This window comes from Saccostrea cucullata, unplaced genomic scaffold (assembly GCF_032062105.1).
Source record: "Saccostrea cucullata isolate Sc308-1 unplaced genomic scaffold, CSIRO_AGI_Scuc_v1 ctg3378, whole genome shotgun sequence".
In the NCBI taxonomy this organism is placed as follows: domain Eukaryota; kingdom Metazoa; phylum Mollusca; class Bivalvia; order Ostreida; family Ostreidae; genus Saccostrea; species Saccostrea cuccullata.
Genome location: NW_026919315.1, coordinates 134723 through 150773, shown reverse-complemented (window position 1 = coordinate 150773; position 16051 = coordinate 134723). Strand labels below are relative to the sequence as shown.

At 31.5% G+C, this 16051-nt stretch overlaps 1 protein-coding gene across 6 annotated transcripts in view; it reads left to right on the top strand.

Annotated features, from left to right (window-relative positions):
* The first annotated feature begins 6641 nt into the window (after positions 1-6641).
* Positions 6642-16051, top strand: part of LOC134229318 (exocyst complex component 4-like) — a 43973-nt gene continuing 34563 nt past the window's right edge. For 4 of the 6 annotated variants that reach the window (XM_062711092.1, XM_062711074.1, XM_062711069.1 and 1 more), the window contains exons 1-12: positions 6642-6731; positions 8114-8154; positions 8396-8484; positions 8681-8743; positions 9015-9153; positions 9869-9957; positions 11209-11285; positions 12287-12407; positions 12696-12850; positions 13204-13274; positions 13934-14063; positions 14418-14435. In XM_062711092.1, the coding sequence (XP_062567076.1) occupies positions 6678-6731; positions 8114-8154; positions 8396-8484; positions 8681-8743; positions 9015-9153; positions 9869-9957; positions 11209-11285; positions 12287-12407; positions 12696-12850; positions 13204-13274; positions 13934-14063; positions 14418-14435 (1047 nt within the window). In that variant the 5' untranslated portion in view covers positions 6642-6677. The remainder of the gene's footprint in view (positions 6732-8113; positions 8155-8395; positions 8485-8680; positions 8744-9014; positions 9154-9868; positions 9958-11208; positions 11286-12286; positions 12408-12695; positions 12851-13203; positions 13275-13933; positions 14064-14417; positions 14436-16051) is intronic. The other 2 variants (XM_062711083.1, XM_062711064.1) reach the window with 1 other exon arrangement.

The following is a 16051-nucleotide window of genomic DNA, read 5'->3' as shown; positions in this document are numbered from 1 at the left end:
TCAATTGTTGATTTACTTGTATTTAGAAAAAAATAATAAAATACATAATGTTTCTCTTTTCAGGGTATCTTCGGGATGCCTCGGGGGATTACATGTTAACTCACCATTTTGTTGGGTCATTAACCATACTTGCTGCTACAGTTTTATTTGTTAGCCATTATTGTATTAAGAGGTCACCAAACATTACGGAAGTAGACGTTACAGAAGAAACCTGATATTTCTTTTGGTTCTTGTTGTCTTACATCTCTTTATAATTAAAGATCTTTCATCTGTTAAATATGCTTCTATATTGGAAATACTAATATTAAAATTTGATTTTTTTTTTTAATAAAATTAATTATGTATTTTAGATTTTATTTTTCTTTAAAGCTAATAACTTTTTGTATTGTGTAGTAGTATATTGTTCACACTTTTATAGTTCTACAATTGTATATTGTACCTTGAAACATGACAGGATAATTATGTCTAATGAAGCAATACAAAGCGGGCGCAAAGCAAACAGGGTAAAAAAACGTCAGAGGAGGAATCATGTACCATAGAAGAGTGAGACATATACTTAGAGTCATTTTGGGAAAGAAATAACACGAGCTTATTTCAACATGTTTTTGAAAAACATGTGTCATGTTTTGGAGAAACCAGGGTTGCAACTTGCAACTTTTGTTTATTTTGAAAGGAAAATTTTACACAACGCCAGATAATATTTGTAAGATACATGTATTTGTTCTAAAACTATTGAGAAACATTTCAAAGAGTAACCCGTAATAATACTCTTCAAAAATAAAATATCATATAGAAGATTTTCTTTTGTTATATGCCCAATATTTTTAAATATCAATTTCAAAAGTCAGTAACAATTAACAAAAAGGTCTTACATTTTACTTTTCATGTAAAAGAAGAAAACTTCTTTATGTTTTTATGTACATAATAAAGGTATACTAGGGATTCATATTTACAGCCTGTGTATTAGTTTTATTAGGAGACCAGGTCTTTCAACAAATACTGGAATTCCGCTAGTCACCAACTGCGTTCTTCATTAACTGTCATGTTTATATATGCCTGTGAAGTAAAATTTATTCGAAACCTTCTGAAAAAAAGAAACTTGCTGTGGCATTCAACTAGACATTCAGGCTTTACCATCAACTTTAGAAAATATCAATTACATGTAAAAATAGTACAATTGCCCCATCCATTTTCAATAATGTGACACTTAAAAATGAGAGCAATATTCATATATTGTCATGATTGTTTTCACATTAAACTCAACTATTTAATACAAATAAAAGTGTGTTCACTTCAATAAAGGTACATGTAATTGTTAAGGGAAAAATTGAGATGAACTAGTGAGATCAGTATTAATACTATTTATTCGTACATCAGCTCTTCATGCAATTTACCGGCAAAAATGAAATTTCAATAGTTAATGATGATTCAGGCATATTATTCAATACCCGTATCGATTTTAAACAAAAATCTATTTGGCTCAGTCCAATTGAATGATAATAATAAGTCCGTTCATCTTGAATGAAATACAAGAAGAGAAGCTAAATATGACATTATATGGCAAAACTTTATTTCGTGGCCACGAATTTTATTTAATTCGTTCCCACAAATTTTTATTTCGTGGCCACAAGTTTTATTTCGTTCCCACGAATTTTTATTTCGTGGCCACGAAATTTATTTCGCTTCCACGAATTTTATTTCGTGGCCACGAATTAATAAAAAAAAATCTCATACTATGTCCTATACCAGCCACCGTATTAATTTGTTAAGTTTCAGTTTTTACCAAAACATGAATTTCATCAGAAAAGGACCAGTTATTATGGTAACAATTTCAGACATCGTGGTGAAGTATCAGCTATTACAGCACGTAATGTCCGGCAAAGCATCAGCATACATGTATGAAGTAATTATAATAAATTTATTATAATATAATTGATTGGGTTCTTGTGCAGACCAAGACCCAAACTGTCTGTTTGTTGTTTGAGGTTGTTTGTGCTGAAAAAAAAAAGCAGTTGTGCTTATACTGTTGCTTATTCTGGGATTTTATATAACGGTGCAGCTTTTCCATTAATTATTATAAAGGAGCGGGTTATGCAGCAGCTGAAATATTAATCTCCATTCTAACTATCAAAGAGAGCATGTTATTGTTTAAATGATTTACTGATATCAATGGTAAACTGCAGGGTAAATAAAGGACTGGTCCTATACAATCAAAAAAAACTTCCAACCCTTGACAAGCAAAATCAAAAAGGCGTTTACAAACTCATTTCTCAAACTTGGCTAAAAAGCTATAGTATTAGTATTGGGTCAAGCATTTTTTTTATTAACTACATACAAAAATTTACATATATGACTGTTATGACATAAATGTTAAGCTACATATTACTGACAGACTAAGAGTGACAGTGAACTTATTTCACAGTTCCAACGCCTGCATAATAAAGTCTCTAAGAGCTGAAAAAAGGATGGTATTTTAAAGATATGAGCCGGGTTGGAAGCCAAGATCTCTCTGGGTCCGAAAGACTTTTTAAATTTCTTGTCGACTCAGAGAGCTTATGGCGTATGCTGTAGCTATTCTGCAGTGTGTATTTACTTTTTAATGGATTCTTTAAAAATGAAAATTAAAGTAGCATTTGAATTAATATCTTACTATAAGTTCAGAACTAAATATAAAAAAAATCATACTGTACTTCTTATTTTTAAATCTTGGTTCAAAAATGTATTTTTGGACTACGAAAGACGAATAGGGCCACATAAAAAATATTTTTATCTCGTAATTACGAGATCTTTTCTCGTAATTACGAGATAATTATCTCATAATAACGAGAAAAGATCTCGTAATTACGAGTTAATTATCTCGTAATAACGAGAAAAGACCTCGTTATTACGAGTTAAAAACGAATAGGGCCACATAAAAAATATTTTTATCTCGTAATTACGAGAAAAGATCTCGTTATTACGAGTTAATTATCTCGTTATTACGAGAAAAGATCTCGTTATAACGAGTTAATTATCTCGTTATTACGAGAAAAGATCTCGTTATAACGAGTTAATTATCTCGTAATTACGAGAAAAGATCTCGTAATTACGAGTTAATTATCAAATCCTTTTCTTAAATTTTGGTTTGATTCTTCATATAACAAAACAAAATGTTGATTGTGTTTTCGGGCAGCATTAATTATATTAACCCCCTTGGTATCCGCTTCGCGCCGGGCAATATTTTGTGCATCGGGGGCTAATATTATCAATATTTCCCTCAACCCCAGTCAATATTTTTATAAAACAACATTAACCTCGGTACACTTTATTAAAATACAATCAAGTTAGGTAACAATGGTTTTGCACACTGATCTGTAAGATTTTTTTCGGCATCAGTAAATTTCGACCTACAATCCAATATTCCAAGCATTGCATTCTCACGTTCTTGCGAGAATCAAATTAAAACTTTTGAAAACCGTAATAATTAACTCGTAATAACGAGATCTTTTCTCGTAATTACGAGATCTTTTCTCGTAATTACGAGATAATTAACTCGTAATAACGAGATCTTTTCTCGTTATTACGAGATCTTTTCTCGTAATAACGAGATCATTAACTCGTAATAACGAGATCTTTTCTCGTAATTACGAGATAATTAACTCGTAATAACGAGATCTTTTCTCGTAATTACGAGATAATTAACTCGTAATAACGAGATCTTTTCTCATTATTACGAGATCTTTTCTCGTAATAACGAGATCATTAACTCGTAATAACGAGATCTTTTCTCGTAATTACGAGATCTTTTCTCGTTATTACGAGATCTTTTCTCGTAATTACGAGATCTTTTCTCGTTATAACGAGATCTTTTCTCGTAATTACGAGATAAAAATATTTTTTTATGTGGCCCTATTCGTCTTTCGTATTGGACACTGTAACGTTGAATATTGACCCGAGTTGAAAATTGACCCGGGGTTCATTTTTCAATGTTGAATTTTGAACCGGGTTGTTTTTTCAACGTTGAAAATTGAGACCAAAAGTCGTTGAATTTATACCCGGGGTCATTTTTCAACAGCTTGATATTTTTTTTCTTATGACCCCAACAAGTTGAAAATTGACCCTGTTGAATATTGACCCCACCTCAGAGTTTCAACATTTTTTTAAATTGGGAGGTGCTTTACGGGATTCATCAGTATCTCTATATTTATATTTTGGTTTCAATTTTTCCCTTTTTAAGGTAGGATTCTTCTCTGGTTTTTGACTAGATGGAATATTCAAAGTACATTTGTTGATACCGGTATGTCTTATATATTTAGATGTAAGAGATTAAAAATACCATATTTTTCTTTCCTCATCACAATTATGCAACTTTAAATAGAAATAGTAAACTGTGTTTGAAAACTAGCAGGGACTATATTTTTGGCGGAATGGTGGCGTATGAAAATATCTTCTTTTCGATCTGCCTCTCAAAATTATTTTAGAACATTGAATTTAGTTATAATTTTTACGCAACCAAAGACTAGACGAAATTTTCAACTGTAAATTAAATTCATAATGAGGGACTAAAGTTTTAATATATATCAAATAAATAAGGTTTTAACTCATACTAGAACTATGTTGGCTTTTAAATGCTTCAAATCTAAGTACAGATTTGAGCCAAAAATCCGTAAAAAGTGCTATATCTCTCTTAGTAAACGATCAAAACTTTTAGTTTTTGTATCATTTTGTACCTTTATGTGAAAACTTACTATATGTGAAAATTGGAAAAAGTTAAATATAGGAAGCATATAAAATAACTAATAAATCCTAAAAATTTAAGAAAAGTAGAGGAAATTCGGATTAGCAAATATCAATTTTATTTAAATTATCCATGTCAATTAATTTTGATAATATCATCTTATAGGCCCTATATGGTAGCATCTTTTTATGCAAAAAGAAAAACATTCAATCTTTCTAATTACAAGTAGGGATCGCATGATTGGAAACAGTAATTTTTCATTCTTTATGTCCAGGAAAAAGGTAATGACCTTGACCTGACCTTGCCTCTAATATTAAACGGTCAAATTTAATCTCACTGATACCATCACTTAGTGATATTGTCCTCTTGATTCTGTGAAAATTTCATTAATTTTTAAATACAAGAAATGAGAGAAGAATCCTACCTTAAGAATAAGAGAAATAAACCTATCACCCCGTGTATATATGTACATTTTGATCAGTACACGATTTTAGTTATTTTCAAGCATGGTTACTTTATTTTTTAACAATACTTTCTAAAACCCATAGCATCTATAAATAACTACAAAACTAGGATGATGAAGAGAGGCATCAAATCCTGGAAATCCTATCTAGTCAATTTAGTATAAAAAGTAACAAAATTTATAGCCACAAAATTAGAATGAAAGACATTGGTTAAAATGAATCCAATACTATATTAAAGGTTAAATTTGTAAAAAAAAAAAAAAAAAAAAAAAAAAATCGATATAGTGATCATAACACGTAAGTAATGCTGACTTTAAACAAGGTTGTGAAATCAGTGTAACAAACTTATCTGTCAGTAGCCTGTCTCAGCCTAAAAATTGATCGTTCTCGGAGCATAACCTTGAGGATGAGTACAAGGGTTAGAGTCTGGGATGGACTAGAAACTACTCTTCTCACCATCTTTGATACCAACAATTAAAAAACTTCATTTGTTCTAAACAACTTCTAAACAAAACAACTAAAAAGTGCATTCCTCTTTAAAGAAACCAAGAGATAGAGAGAGAGAGAGGGTCCTAGAGTTTTTGTCGTAGGCTGGGAATGGTGTCAAAATCCCCTTCGGGTTTGGCTAGTTTCCCTTTTTGTTTGCTTGTATGTTTGTTTGTTTCGTTTATTTATTTTGTGTACGGGTATGGTTTTTGTCACAATATTTCATTCTCCGCCTACGACAAAAGCTCTAGGACCCTCTCTCTCTCTCTGTCTCTTGGTTTCTTTGAAGAGGAATGTGCTTTTTAGTTGTTTTTTTCAGTTGTTTAGAGCAAATGAAGTTGCAGGGACAGTGTGTTTTTTTAATTGTTGGTATCAAAGATGGTGAGAAGTGTCCATTGTCCAAACTAGTAGTGCAAACCCGAAAAGTTCATTCGGGGGGGGGGGGGGGGATCCAATTTCTTTTCTTTTTAAAGCACTACAATTACTCTTCTTTCTTTGACTACACTGTAACATGCCTGTTGAAAAGGGGGGTCTAAACCAATTTCACATTGTTAAATGCCTATATTTATGTCTATCTTTGCAAAAAAGGGGGAAGCATCCTTAGACCCACCCTTCCTAATCACAGTTGTGAAAACCAAGTCATAAATATGTGTTTTTATACTGTTGAATTTTGAACCGGTTTCATGATCAAAATTCCACGACCCGGCTCAGTTTTCAACGGACTAGGGTCTAAATTCAACACCTTTGGTCTCACTATTCAACGTTGAAAAATGACCCCCGGGTCAATTTTCAATCCGGGTCAAAATTCAACGTTACAGACACCTCAAAAAAGTTTAAATTTTATTGTACATGAAATTCAGTACCAATTCTCTTTCTATGGTATTTAAACTTTTGTTTTCCTTTTATTTTGGGGAATTTCAGATCAGTTTCCAAAATAAATTGATCGGACTCGTAAGTCAGATTTTTTCTAAACATCCGGTTTCCTCCCTGTTGTTGCAGGTAGAAGGAAAATGGAGAAAAATGGGGAAAAGATTGTTAACCCTGCAGCCAAAGGAAGAGAAACGGTAATTTAAGTCATATTTGTTTTCAACAAATTGAAACGTCTGTGCATTGTGTTGCTAAAAACCATAGTACGAATAAACTTGACATCCCGAATTTTCTCGTTCTTCCAAACATTTTTGACAATGTCATTTTATATTTTTTAAAAATCGGTTTGGTTTTCTTCTTCCAAACGTAAAGAAAAAAATAATAAAATGAAACGTACTTTAGTTACTTAACCGATGGGGAAGTAGATGATGTCAAAGAAAAGGGCATTTTAAATGAGCTGTTCTTATTTTATATTTGACACTCTCAATCTACTTGCAATATTTTCAGAGATGGATAGTGAAGATAAATGTAAAGGTATTAATTTAACATGTTCTAGTTGCTTGCATACACTTGTGTTACTTGAAATTTTATATTTATCCCTTTGTTTTGACTTTCAAATTCATATTCTATTTGTATATTTGGTTTTAATTACATTTTTAAATGTTCTTATTCAATGTAGCAAGAGACATAAATAACAGAGATTCCCAACTGCTCTAAGTCTTGCACCATCTCGTGTTCCCTACTGTTTAATTTTTCAAATTTCGTGCAACTTGAATTACATAAAACTTTCAAAAATATCAGGGATTACCATGATTACATAGTGATTTTTAAAAAAATTTATTTTAACAAATTTCTCTAGATTCCTTATTTTTTGCGAGAACTTTTTATTGCAAACTGGCTCTTAAACGTCAAATCGCAAGAATTATAATTCGCGAATGGACGGTTGAACAATAGATTTTACATTGATTTCAGAACTATAAAAATAAAAGCGAGTAATATTTTTTCGCGAGTGATACTTCTCGCGAAATTACGCGGAAATTATTTCCTCGCGTTTAATTAGGAATATACTATATTCAAAATATTATTTTTTCATAAGGTTGTTTATATAACAGGTAAATATGGCTGGAACAGGTAAATATTGAAATTGGACTCGTGCATTACTAGTCAGTTGCTCCACTCTGATCTGCCCCAGCCATTATTCATGTTCCATTTAGCCCAACAATCTTAGCTGAAAGACTAACTAATACAAGATTTTTTGGGGGGATGATATGCTCATGTTAGTCATGTAGAATAAAATACAAACCAGATAATTAGGAATTTTGAAAAATGATATTTGTTACTTGAAGAAAGTACTTAACACAGATTATAGTGCTGTTAAAATTCATGTAAGGGGATTTAATATGTACAATTAATATTTACATCCTTTGCAACCATTTAGGTGAAGTGCTCTAAGTTCATAGTCTGGTTGTACCAAGTCATTTTAGAGTGGAAATAACAATATCAAATCGTACCCTGGTATCAAATTGTCATTATAGATACTTCATTATATTCTCTGTACATTTTATTCATCTAATTTCAGTCCGAGTTTCTTATGGCCATTGTCAGAACTTTATCTACAAGGTAAGAATTCTTACAAGATAATTCTAAAACTGCATGATATTTAGATTTGTTCATTAATATGCACATTATAGATCTTGCTGCTCATATAACATCACAGACACAGTGTGTAGCTATACAGACATGTTCATGCTCATGTATATTCATCATCTTCATTTAATAAAAAAAAACATTTACATGTATTTTGAAAATACCATCACCTTCTTTGTTTTGATTAACAATTATACCTTTGTAATGTTTACAGTGCTGACTTTGAACAAAGAGAAAAAGAAAAGGCCAGGATAGAGAAAACTTTTATCCAGAGTGATAAAAGGCTTGGAGAACTTGTCTCTGGTAAATATTTCAGCTACATTTTGTTTCATCTTCAAAACAGACTAGAAAAAAAATATCACATTAAACATAGCATTGTGCTTAGAACAATGAATTTATGCCTTATTTTAAAGACTGAGATCATTAAAAATATCTTTATTAATTTTTGTTCTTATAACATGTATAAGCATGATAAGTAAGACAAATTTTTATTCTATAGAAAACTACCAGGAACTGGCCCAGATAACACAAGACTTCAGCACCATCAGTAAATCTGTCAATGGTAGGTTCCTTGAAATAACTGTACATCGCACAGAAATCAGTTTGATTAATTCACGTTTCTTCACAAATATTTTAAATGTTTTTATGTGTAAAATTAAAATTCTAAATGTATTTTTAATATTTACTTGATGCTTTAATTGTGATTTTTTTTTTATATTGTTGCAAAAAGATGAATATGTCATAATTTTTTCACAAGAATTTTTAACATGAACTTTTATTTATCTGATCTAACTGAGATCTTGATGCTTAGAATTTTAACACTAATTTTGCAGAAGCGAGAGAGAAAATAAAGAAAATAAAAGATGATCTAAGCAGCTGTAAAACCTTGTTACATTGTAAGCGGGACGAATTACGTCGGCTGTGGATAGAGGGAGTGGAACAGAAGACCATGGTAGCCATGTTGGATCAAATGTAAGTAAAACCTCATCAGCATTTATTGGTGATGAATCCCCTGTTCCCATGACCTTGACACTGATTGAAGGTTAAGATGTAATCAGTCTTGTCAGCATTCATTGATGAATGATTCCTTGTAATATGACCTTGACACTAATTGAAGGTTAAGGTGTAAGTAAAATCTTGACAACATTTGTTGGTTGTAATATGACCTTGACACTGATTGAAGGTTAAGGTGTAAGCAAAACCTCATCAGCATTCATTGATGAATGATTACCTTGTACTATGACCTTGACACTGATTGAAGGTAAATGTGTAAACAAAATCTCATTAGCAGTGGTTGGTGAATGATTCCCTTGTAATATGACCTTGACACTGATTGAAGGTAAATGTGTAAACAAAACCTCATTAGCATTCCTTGGTGAATACTTCCCTTGTAATATGACCTTGACCTTGAAGGTTAAGGTGTTAGTAAAATCTTGTCAGCATTTGTTGGTAAATGATTTCCTTGTAATATGACCTTGACACTGATTGAAGGTTAAGGTGTAAGCAAAATCATTGAGCATTCATTTGTTGATAATGATTCCCTTGACATATGACCTTGACACTGATTGAAGGTAAAGATGTACAGTGAGCTAAACCTGGTATACATTCATTAGTGGATGATTCCCTTGTTTTATGACCTTGACACTGATTGAAATCTATTAATTTTCAATTTTGTTTGTATTTTTAGAGAACAGATTAAGGAAGTACCGACCAAGTTAGATAATCTGCTCCTGAAGAAACATTACCTCCATGGCACAGAGCTGGTTGTCAATGCAGGTACATCAAATCTCTCCTACATTGTGCTGTGACTGTTGTATTCATTTTCCCTTTTTCTAAAATATTGAAACTAGTTTGATACCTTTATTGTATTCAATGGTTCCTTTTAACATTAATGCACAAAAAAATATTAAGAAAAATAGCTTTGTACACCAAACAGATGTTTTATGACATGATTTGTTTTTGGTCTTTACTCATTGTTATATTCATTAAATATGGGATTTGTAGGAAAGTGTTTATGAGCACTATATCAGGGTTCTCCATCATTTGAAATGTTACTGTGTTGCAGAGTTAAGGCAAAGAACTAAAATTTCGCGGTATTTTCGCGATCAAATTCGCAACTAAATCACTATTTATGCAAATTACTAAAGAATACATACACACTTATTTAAAAATCGCTAATTATTTACACAAATGATATGGTCGTACATATTGATAAAAGTAAAAACACTTTCTGCAAGTAGAGGAAATTCTGACCGATACAGTCGTACTATTTAACATTTTTGAAAGTAAATTTGCCGTGATTATTTATCAATTTTCTTGATCGAGTTATCACATTACAGAAAAAAGAAACTTCAGAACATTAAAATATTTTAAGAGTTTATTGAACATGTCAAATTTTAAGCAATTTATTTACATCAATTAAATGACCTCGATACGATGTTATGTCTGACTTAGAGAGTAAAATAATTTTAGAGCCGTGGCTCTATAGAAAAGACATATTTAATTATTTTTTTAAAAATAATACAATGTATCTTATTGCAACTACCAATTAATCCTTACATGGAAGTGTGAAAACAAATTATTTGTCTTTGTTCCGTCATGCGTAAAGTCCGGTGAGGGTCTAGGAGATAACTGATTATGCCAGGTGAATCCCTACTGTTTAATTGCTCTCCCTTTTATAATTGAAAGACGATATAATTGTTCAATAAAAGTCTCAGTTAGAGAGAATTTGTGTGTTTAGATTTTCTAATTATCACAGATTTTACTGTGTCGGCAAGATTTTTACTGTGTTGCATGCATAAAATTTAAATCGTTACTGTGTCGGAGAAAATTTTACTGTGTCGGGAGCAACACAGTAAAACAGCTCATGGAGAACCCTGCTATATATTTACAAAAATGTACAGTAGTTTCATATTGGCTTCAGTGGTATTTTTTTTATCTTAAATTAAGAATCACCATACTTGTCAGTCGAGTACTGCGGATTACATTTATGTACTTATATAAAATGTAATTTTAATTTTTTTAAAGTTGCTAAGCTGGAGAATCAGTTAGTTGGGGTGGAAGCTCTTAGGGACTTAAAGGCAGAACTGATTACAAGAAAAGAGGTAAAGCCAATCAGTGATAGCTCGGCAGAATACTGTAAAATCACTTATTTTCGTGGGGGCACATTTTCGAGGTTTGGAAAAAATTATTGATACAGGTGACTCGAGATCTCTCGAAGTTCAAGGACTACAAGAAAAGTTCGAGGGGTTTGAGAGGTAGAGAGTGAATAAAATCCGGAATTTTCAGTTCCAATCATTGATGTTCTACTATTATAGGGAGTATATGTAAATAAAGTCATTACACGTTTTCAATCATATTTTAATGGTAATTTACTTGATACAGCAAAACTCGTTTAGTACGAACACGGATATTGCAAATTTACGGATATAGCGAAGTCATTTTGGATTCCCAGCTATATAAATTTAATAAATTTCTAAAACGCTTGTAACGAATTATGGATATAACAAAGTAATTTTATAGGTCCCCAGCGACTTCGTTTTAACCGAGTTTTGCTGTATCAACAACAATGATCATATTTTGAATAAATAAAACAAATTCCTAAAGTTTCAACATTTATTTGTTCTTATTTCATGATTACATGAAACCGGAACATCCGGTTTGACTATTTCGTGGCATGATCAGGTCCTTCACAAGTGTTCACCAGATTTTTCTTAATCGGTACTCAGTCCTTGCTCTTGAGAAAGGAATTTCTTGTGCAATATTTGCCATAGTTTCTTATATAGAGAAAAAAAAACAGGACCGGAGATTCACTTCCAAAGAGCGAGAACTTCGAGAGATCGGAGTTCCGACCATCGAGAGTCACCTTTAAGTGGATATTTGATGAGTGTTGAGTAGGTAATGCTTACTAAAATTTACATTTGGAGATCAGGAATTTGTGGGTCTCTCCATGCCTCAAAATCATTAGAATTAAACCCAAACCCCCATGAAAATGAGTGGTTTCACAGTATCAGTTTGTGTAGAGACACTTGTTTTTACATTTTGTATGTAATTTGTCAGTAGTAAAGTCAGTGTTCTGCTTGGCTAATGAATTTTTTTTTTTCAGCAATTACACGATGTGTTGATAGAGGAATTGAACAAACAAATCTACATTAAGTCACCCAACCTCTCATCACTCCCAGGGAAAAGAGGGAGCTCTGTTATGAAACAGGACACCCTGAAAAGAAGTTAGTAGAATTTTCATGTTTTTCAGAAATTTTCATTCCTTAAAAATATTTTTACATCTGTTGCACAGACTTATATTTACAGTGGAGCCTCATTTATCCGGACGTTTTGGTTCCCAATCAATTTGTCCGGATATGTGAAGCGTCCGGATATCAGAATTACCAGTTAAACAAGACAAAATAGCATTTAAAAATTCCGTTCTGATGAAAAGTCGTCCGGATACTGAAGCATACGGATATCTGAAGTTCCACTGTATAAAAATCATATTTTGATTGGGAATTTATTTTTAGAAGGAATAAATGGTATCCCAGCCCCAGAGAAATTAGAGTTTGGTAAAGAAGTGAAGGAGGATTTGAACTCTAACCCAGAAGATGACCCGGCCCATTTTATAGCCATATTAGTTGAGTCTCTTTACATGCTGAGGAAAATTCCTGAAGCAGCTGAGGTATTCATCCAAATCTTGTGATATAAGTAAACTAAGATATTCATAGAAAGGAAGCACAGAGACCATAATAATAAAACAAAAATAAGAGAAATGGTTTATTTTTACACATAAGAAAGAAAAATATTGGAAAATATGAGTTTAAGTGCAAGGGAAGTGAAAAGATATTCCATAGCAATGTCAGAGTTATTTTGTTAGAAATCTGAATTTATCCTTAGAACAGTATCCCACAAAGTAGGATTTCGTAAATGCAAATGATGCTCCTAAAAATGTACATGTTCTTTAGTTAAATGTATCTGATCTACATATATTTATCTTAGACAAAACATATATGATACAGAAATTTTTTTTGACAGGGATTAAAAGTGAAGATCCAGCCTGAGTTGTCAGCCATTGTAGCCAGGACTTCACAGGCCATACTAGAGAGGTATATAGAATTCACTCAGTCATTGTGTAGAGGCAAATACTCCAGATCACTAAATTTTCAAGACAGACACCTTTGTTTTAGAGAGATAGTCATGACTCTTGATTAGCGAGACAAAATTTTCATGAATTGTGCTTATTGCTCTATTTAATCTCAATGAATACTATTATACCCGAGAATTAAATTTTCGCGAGCACACTGTCCTACTAATTACTTACTTATTATGCGAAAAAAAAGTTCTCACAAATAAAAAGTGATTTATAGTAACAAATATTGATAAATTAGGTCGTTTTATAGGGTTCAAAGATTGTGCTGAAGCAAAGACTTTGCATAAAAAAAATCTTAGAATAATAATGAAAAAACTTTATGACACATAATCACTATGATATTAAATTGAATATTTTGATAAAGGTTTTTTTTATTTGAATCAGTTATGTTTAATAACCATGGTATATCTATAGTAAAAACAGTAATATAATATAGTAAGTAGATTTGATTTAGCCCATTTATAATATGTATGTTCCAATTTAAACCTGCATGTACAAGATATTGAGCAATGTACTTGATGTAGTGAAAGTTCTTTTCCTCGAAAGGGCATAAAAAGAACCCAGCAAAATGTAATATGTTTACAGTAAAAATGACAAAATTTGACGTCTTTACAGCTCGTCTAATCAGATGGATTCTTCTAGCCAATCACAGTGTCTGTTAGATTTCCTGGAGAGCATCTTCCATCAGTTCCGATTTGTTGCCCACATGCACAAAGTGGTTCTCAGGAATCTCCACAAAATCATTGTAAGTTTTCTACATGTTATCATATCACAGTATTAGTGTCCTAAACCATACTGTTATACATGTATATATGATAGATTTCATCATTAAGATGCACTCTTCCATATTTCTCTGATTGAATATACAAGTATCTTTATAGAGGGGGACAGAAATAATAATTTAATATTCTTCAAAATTTTTTTTAATAGATTTTAGACAGTTTTAGAATATTGTTTGCAAATTGCAGGTGTCTTGAACTAAAACCTGTTCTGAGGGAGATGTATTCTCCATACATAACAAATTCTATAAGAGTTCTTAGAGTTGAAGAATTATCAGAGGATTTATAGAATTTAAATTTCTTTGTAACTAAATTTTCAGATATCTGGTGTTTTCACTGTAAGAAAACCTTCCTTTGGTTAGATTAGTTTATTAGTGCCATGTGACTTTGGTTTGTCGCTCGGCTGGTCACTGTTTCATTGTTTTCAAACGAATTGTTCTGAAAGTTTATCATTTCTTTTACACATTTAACACTCATCACAAAACTTTTTTTTTTTTTTAACACAAAAGTCTTCAGGAAGCCTAAGGGAGGTAACTTATGTACCCAGCTGTTTTTTGGAATGCCCCGTTTTTGTTTTTCTTTCTTTTTCTTTTCTTTTCAGATACCTTCATCTCATGTTTACTTTTTTAATTTGCCTCGGAAATAAAGACATACATTATGATACTTGTAATCTAGAACTTCTAACTGGTTTGCCATTTGTTTGGAAAAATCAGATGATACCTTTACAGTTGTATCACAAAAGTAACACTTCAGCATGCATATTTCAAGAATACAGGATGAAGAAATCTAACTGTAACTGTCAGAAAATTTCTTTTCAAAATATATGCTCTCATATGAATTTTTTAACAAGGTCAAAATTGAAGCATTTTCTATCCTTAAAGCATGGAATACTTCTCAAACTGAAGATTGTATATATGACTTTATTAATCATATTGAATAGTATGTAATACATTAGGGTATTAAGCATGAAGATTTTTTTTTTTCACATGCCAGAGAATGTAAATAAATGTAAACTTTTGTTTTTCAATACATAATCCTGAAAATGTTACAACTGTGCATGTGTCCCAGAAAAGTAATGTCCTACCTACAGGTATTGCGGTGAAACGCATGCTTAGTTAACATCTGCTTGCCATGTAGAAGTATTTATTACATTTTCAACAGTGAAATACTGTAATTTTTACTTATTATTTTTATTGAATATTCTGTCACAGTGCAAGAGAATATCAGAAGTGTGGCAAAATTACTCCCTGTTTTGTTATAAGATAGAAAATTAAATTTACCATTCTGATAGGGACTAAAAAAAGTTTTCTCTATTGATGTCGTTAAAAATTTAAAGCACGTTAACTTTACATTTGTTTTCAATCTCCCTATCACTTAGTCATGACGTCACAACCTCTGAACTACCGTAGCTCACTATATTTTCGTGATACTTTATTTTCTTGAGATAGCCTTTGACTCATGAAAAGCAAGACAAAATTTTCCCGAATTATGTTTATTGCTCAATTTAATCTTTAGTAATAATAAAAAAATGCAAGCATGAAATTTTTCCAAGCACATTCTCACTCATAATAACACAAAAATAAAGTTTTCATAAATTTAAAGTAATTGACAGTATGACGTCATGGCTTATGACACTGTGTTATGAAAAGATGGAGGCAAAAGGAAAATAAAAAAAAAAAACGTAATAAACAGAAAATACAATGTTTTGTTGTTAATATTTCACTCATTAGAGAGGATTTTTTGATATTTTCACTTGTGCTTCACATGCAGTCATGAAAATATAAAAAAAAAATCATGTCCCACTCATGAAATGAATTCCATATTCAACTACAAAATATTGAATATCCTCTATATATCGTTATTATTATAATTATAGGCTAGATGACTTAAATTTTGGTGACGGCTGGTTTATTGTTGACATTTTGATTTGTGAAGTCTACCATGCAAAAACAAA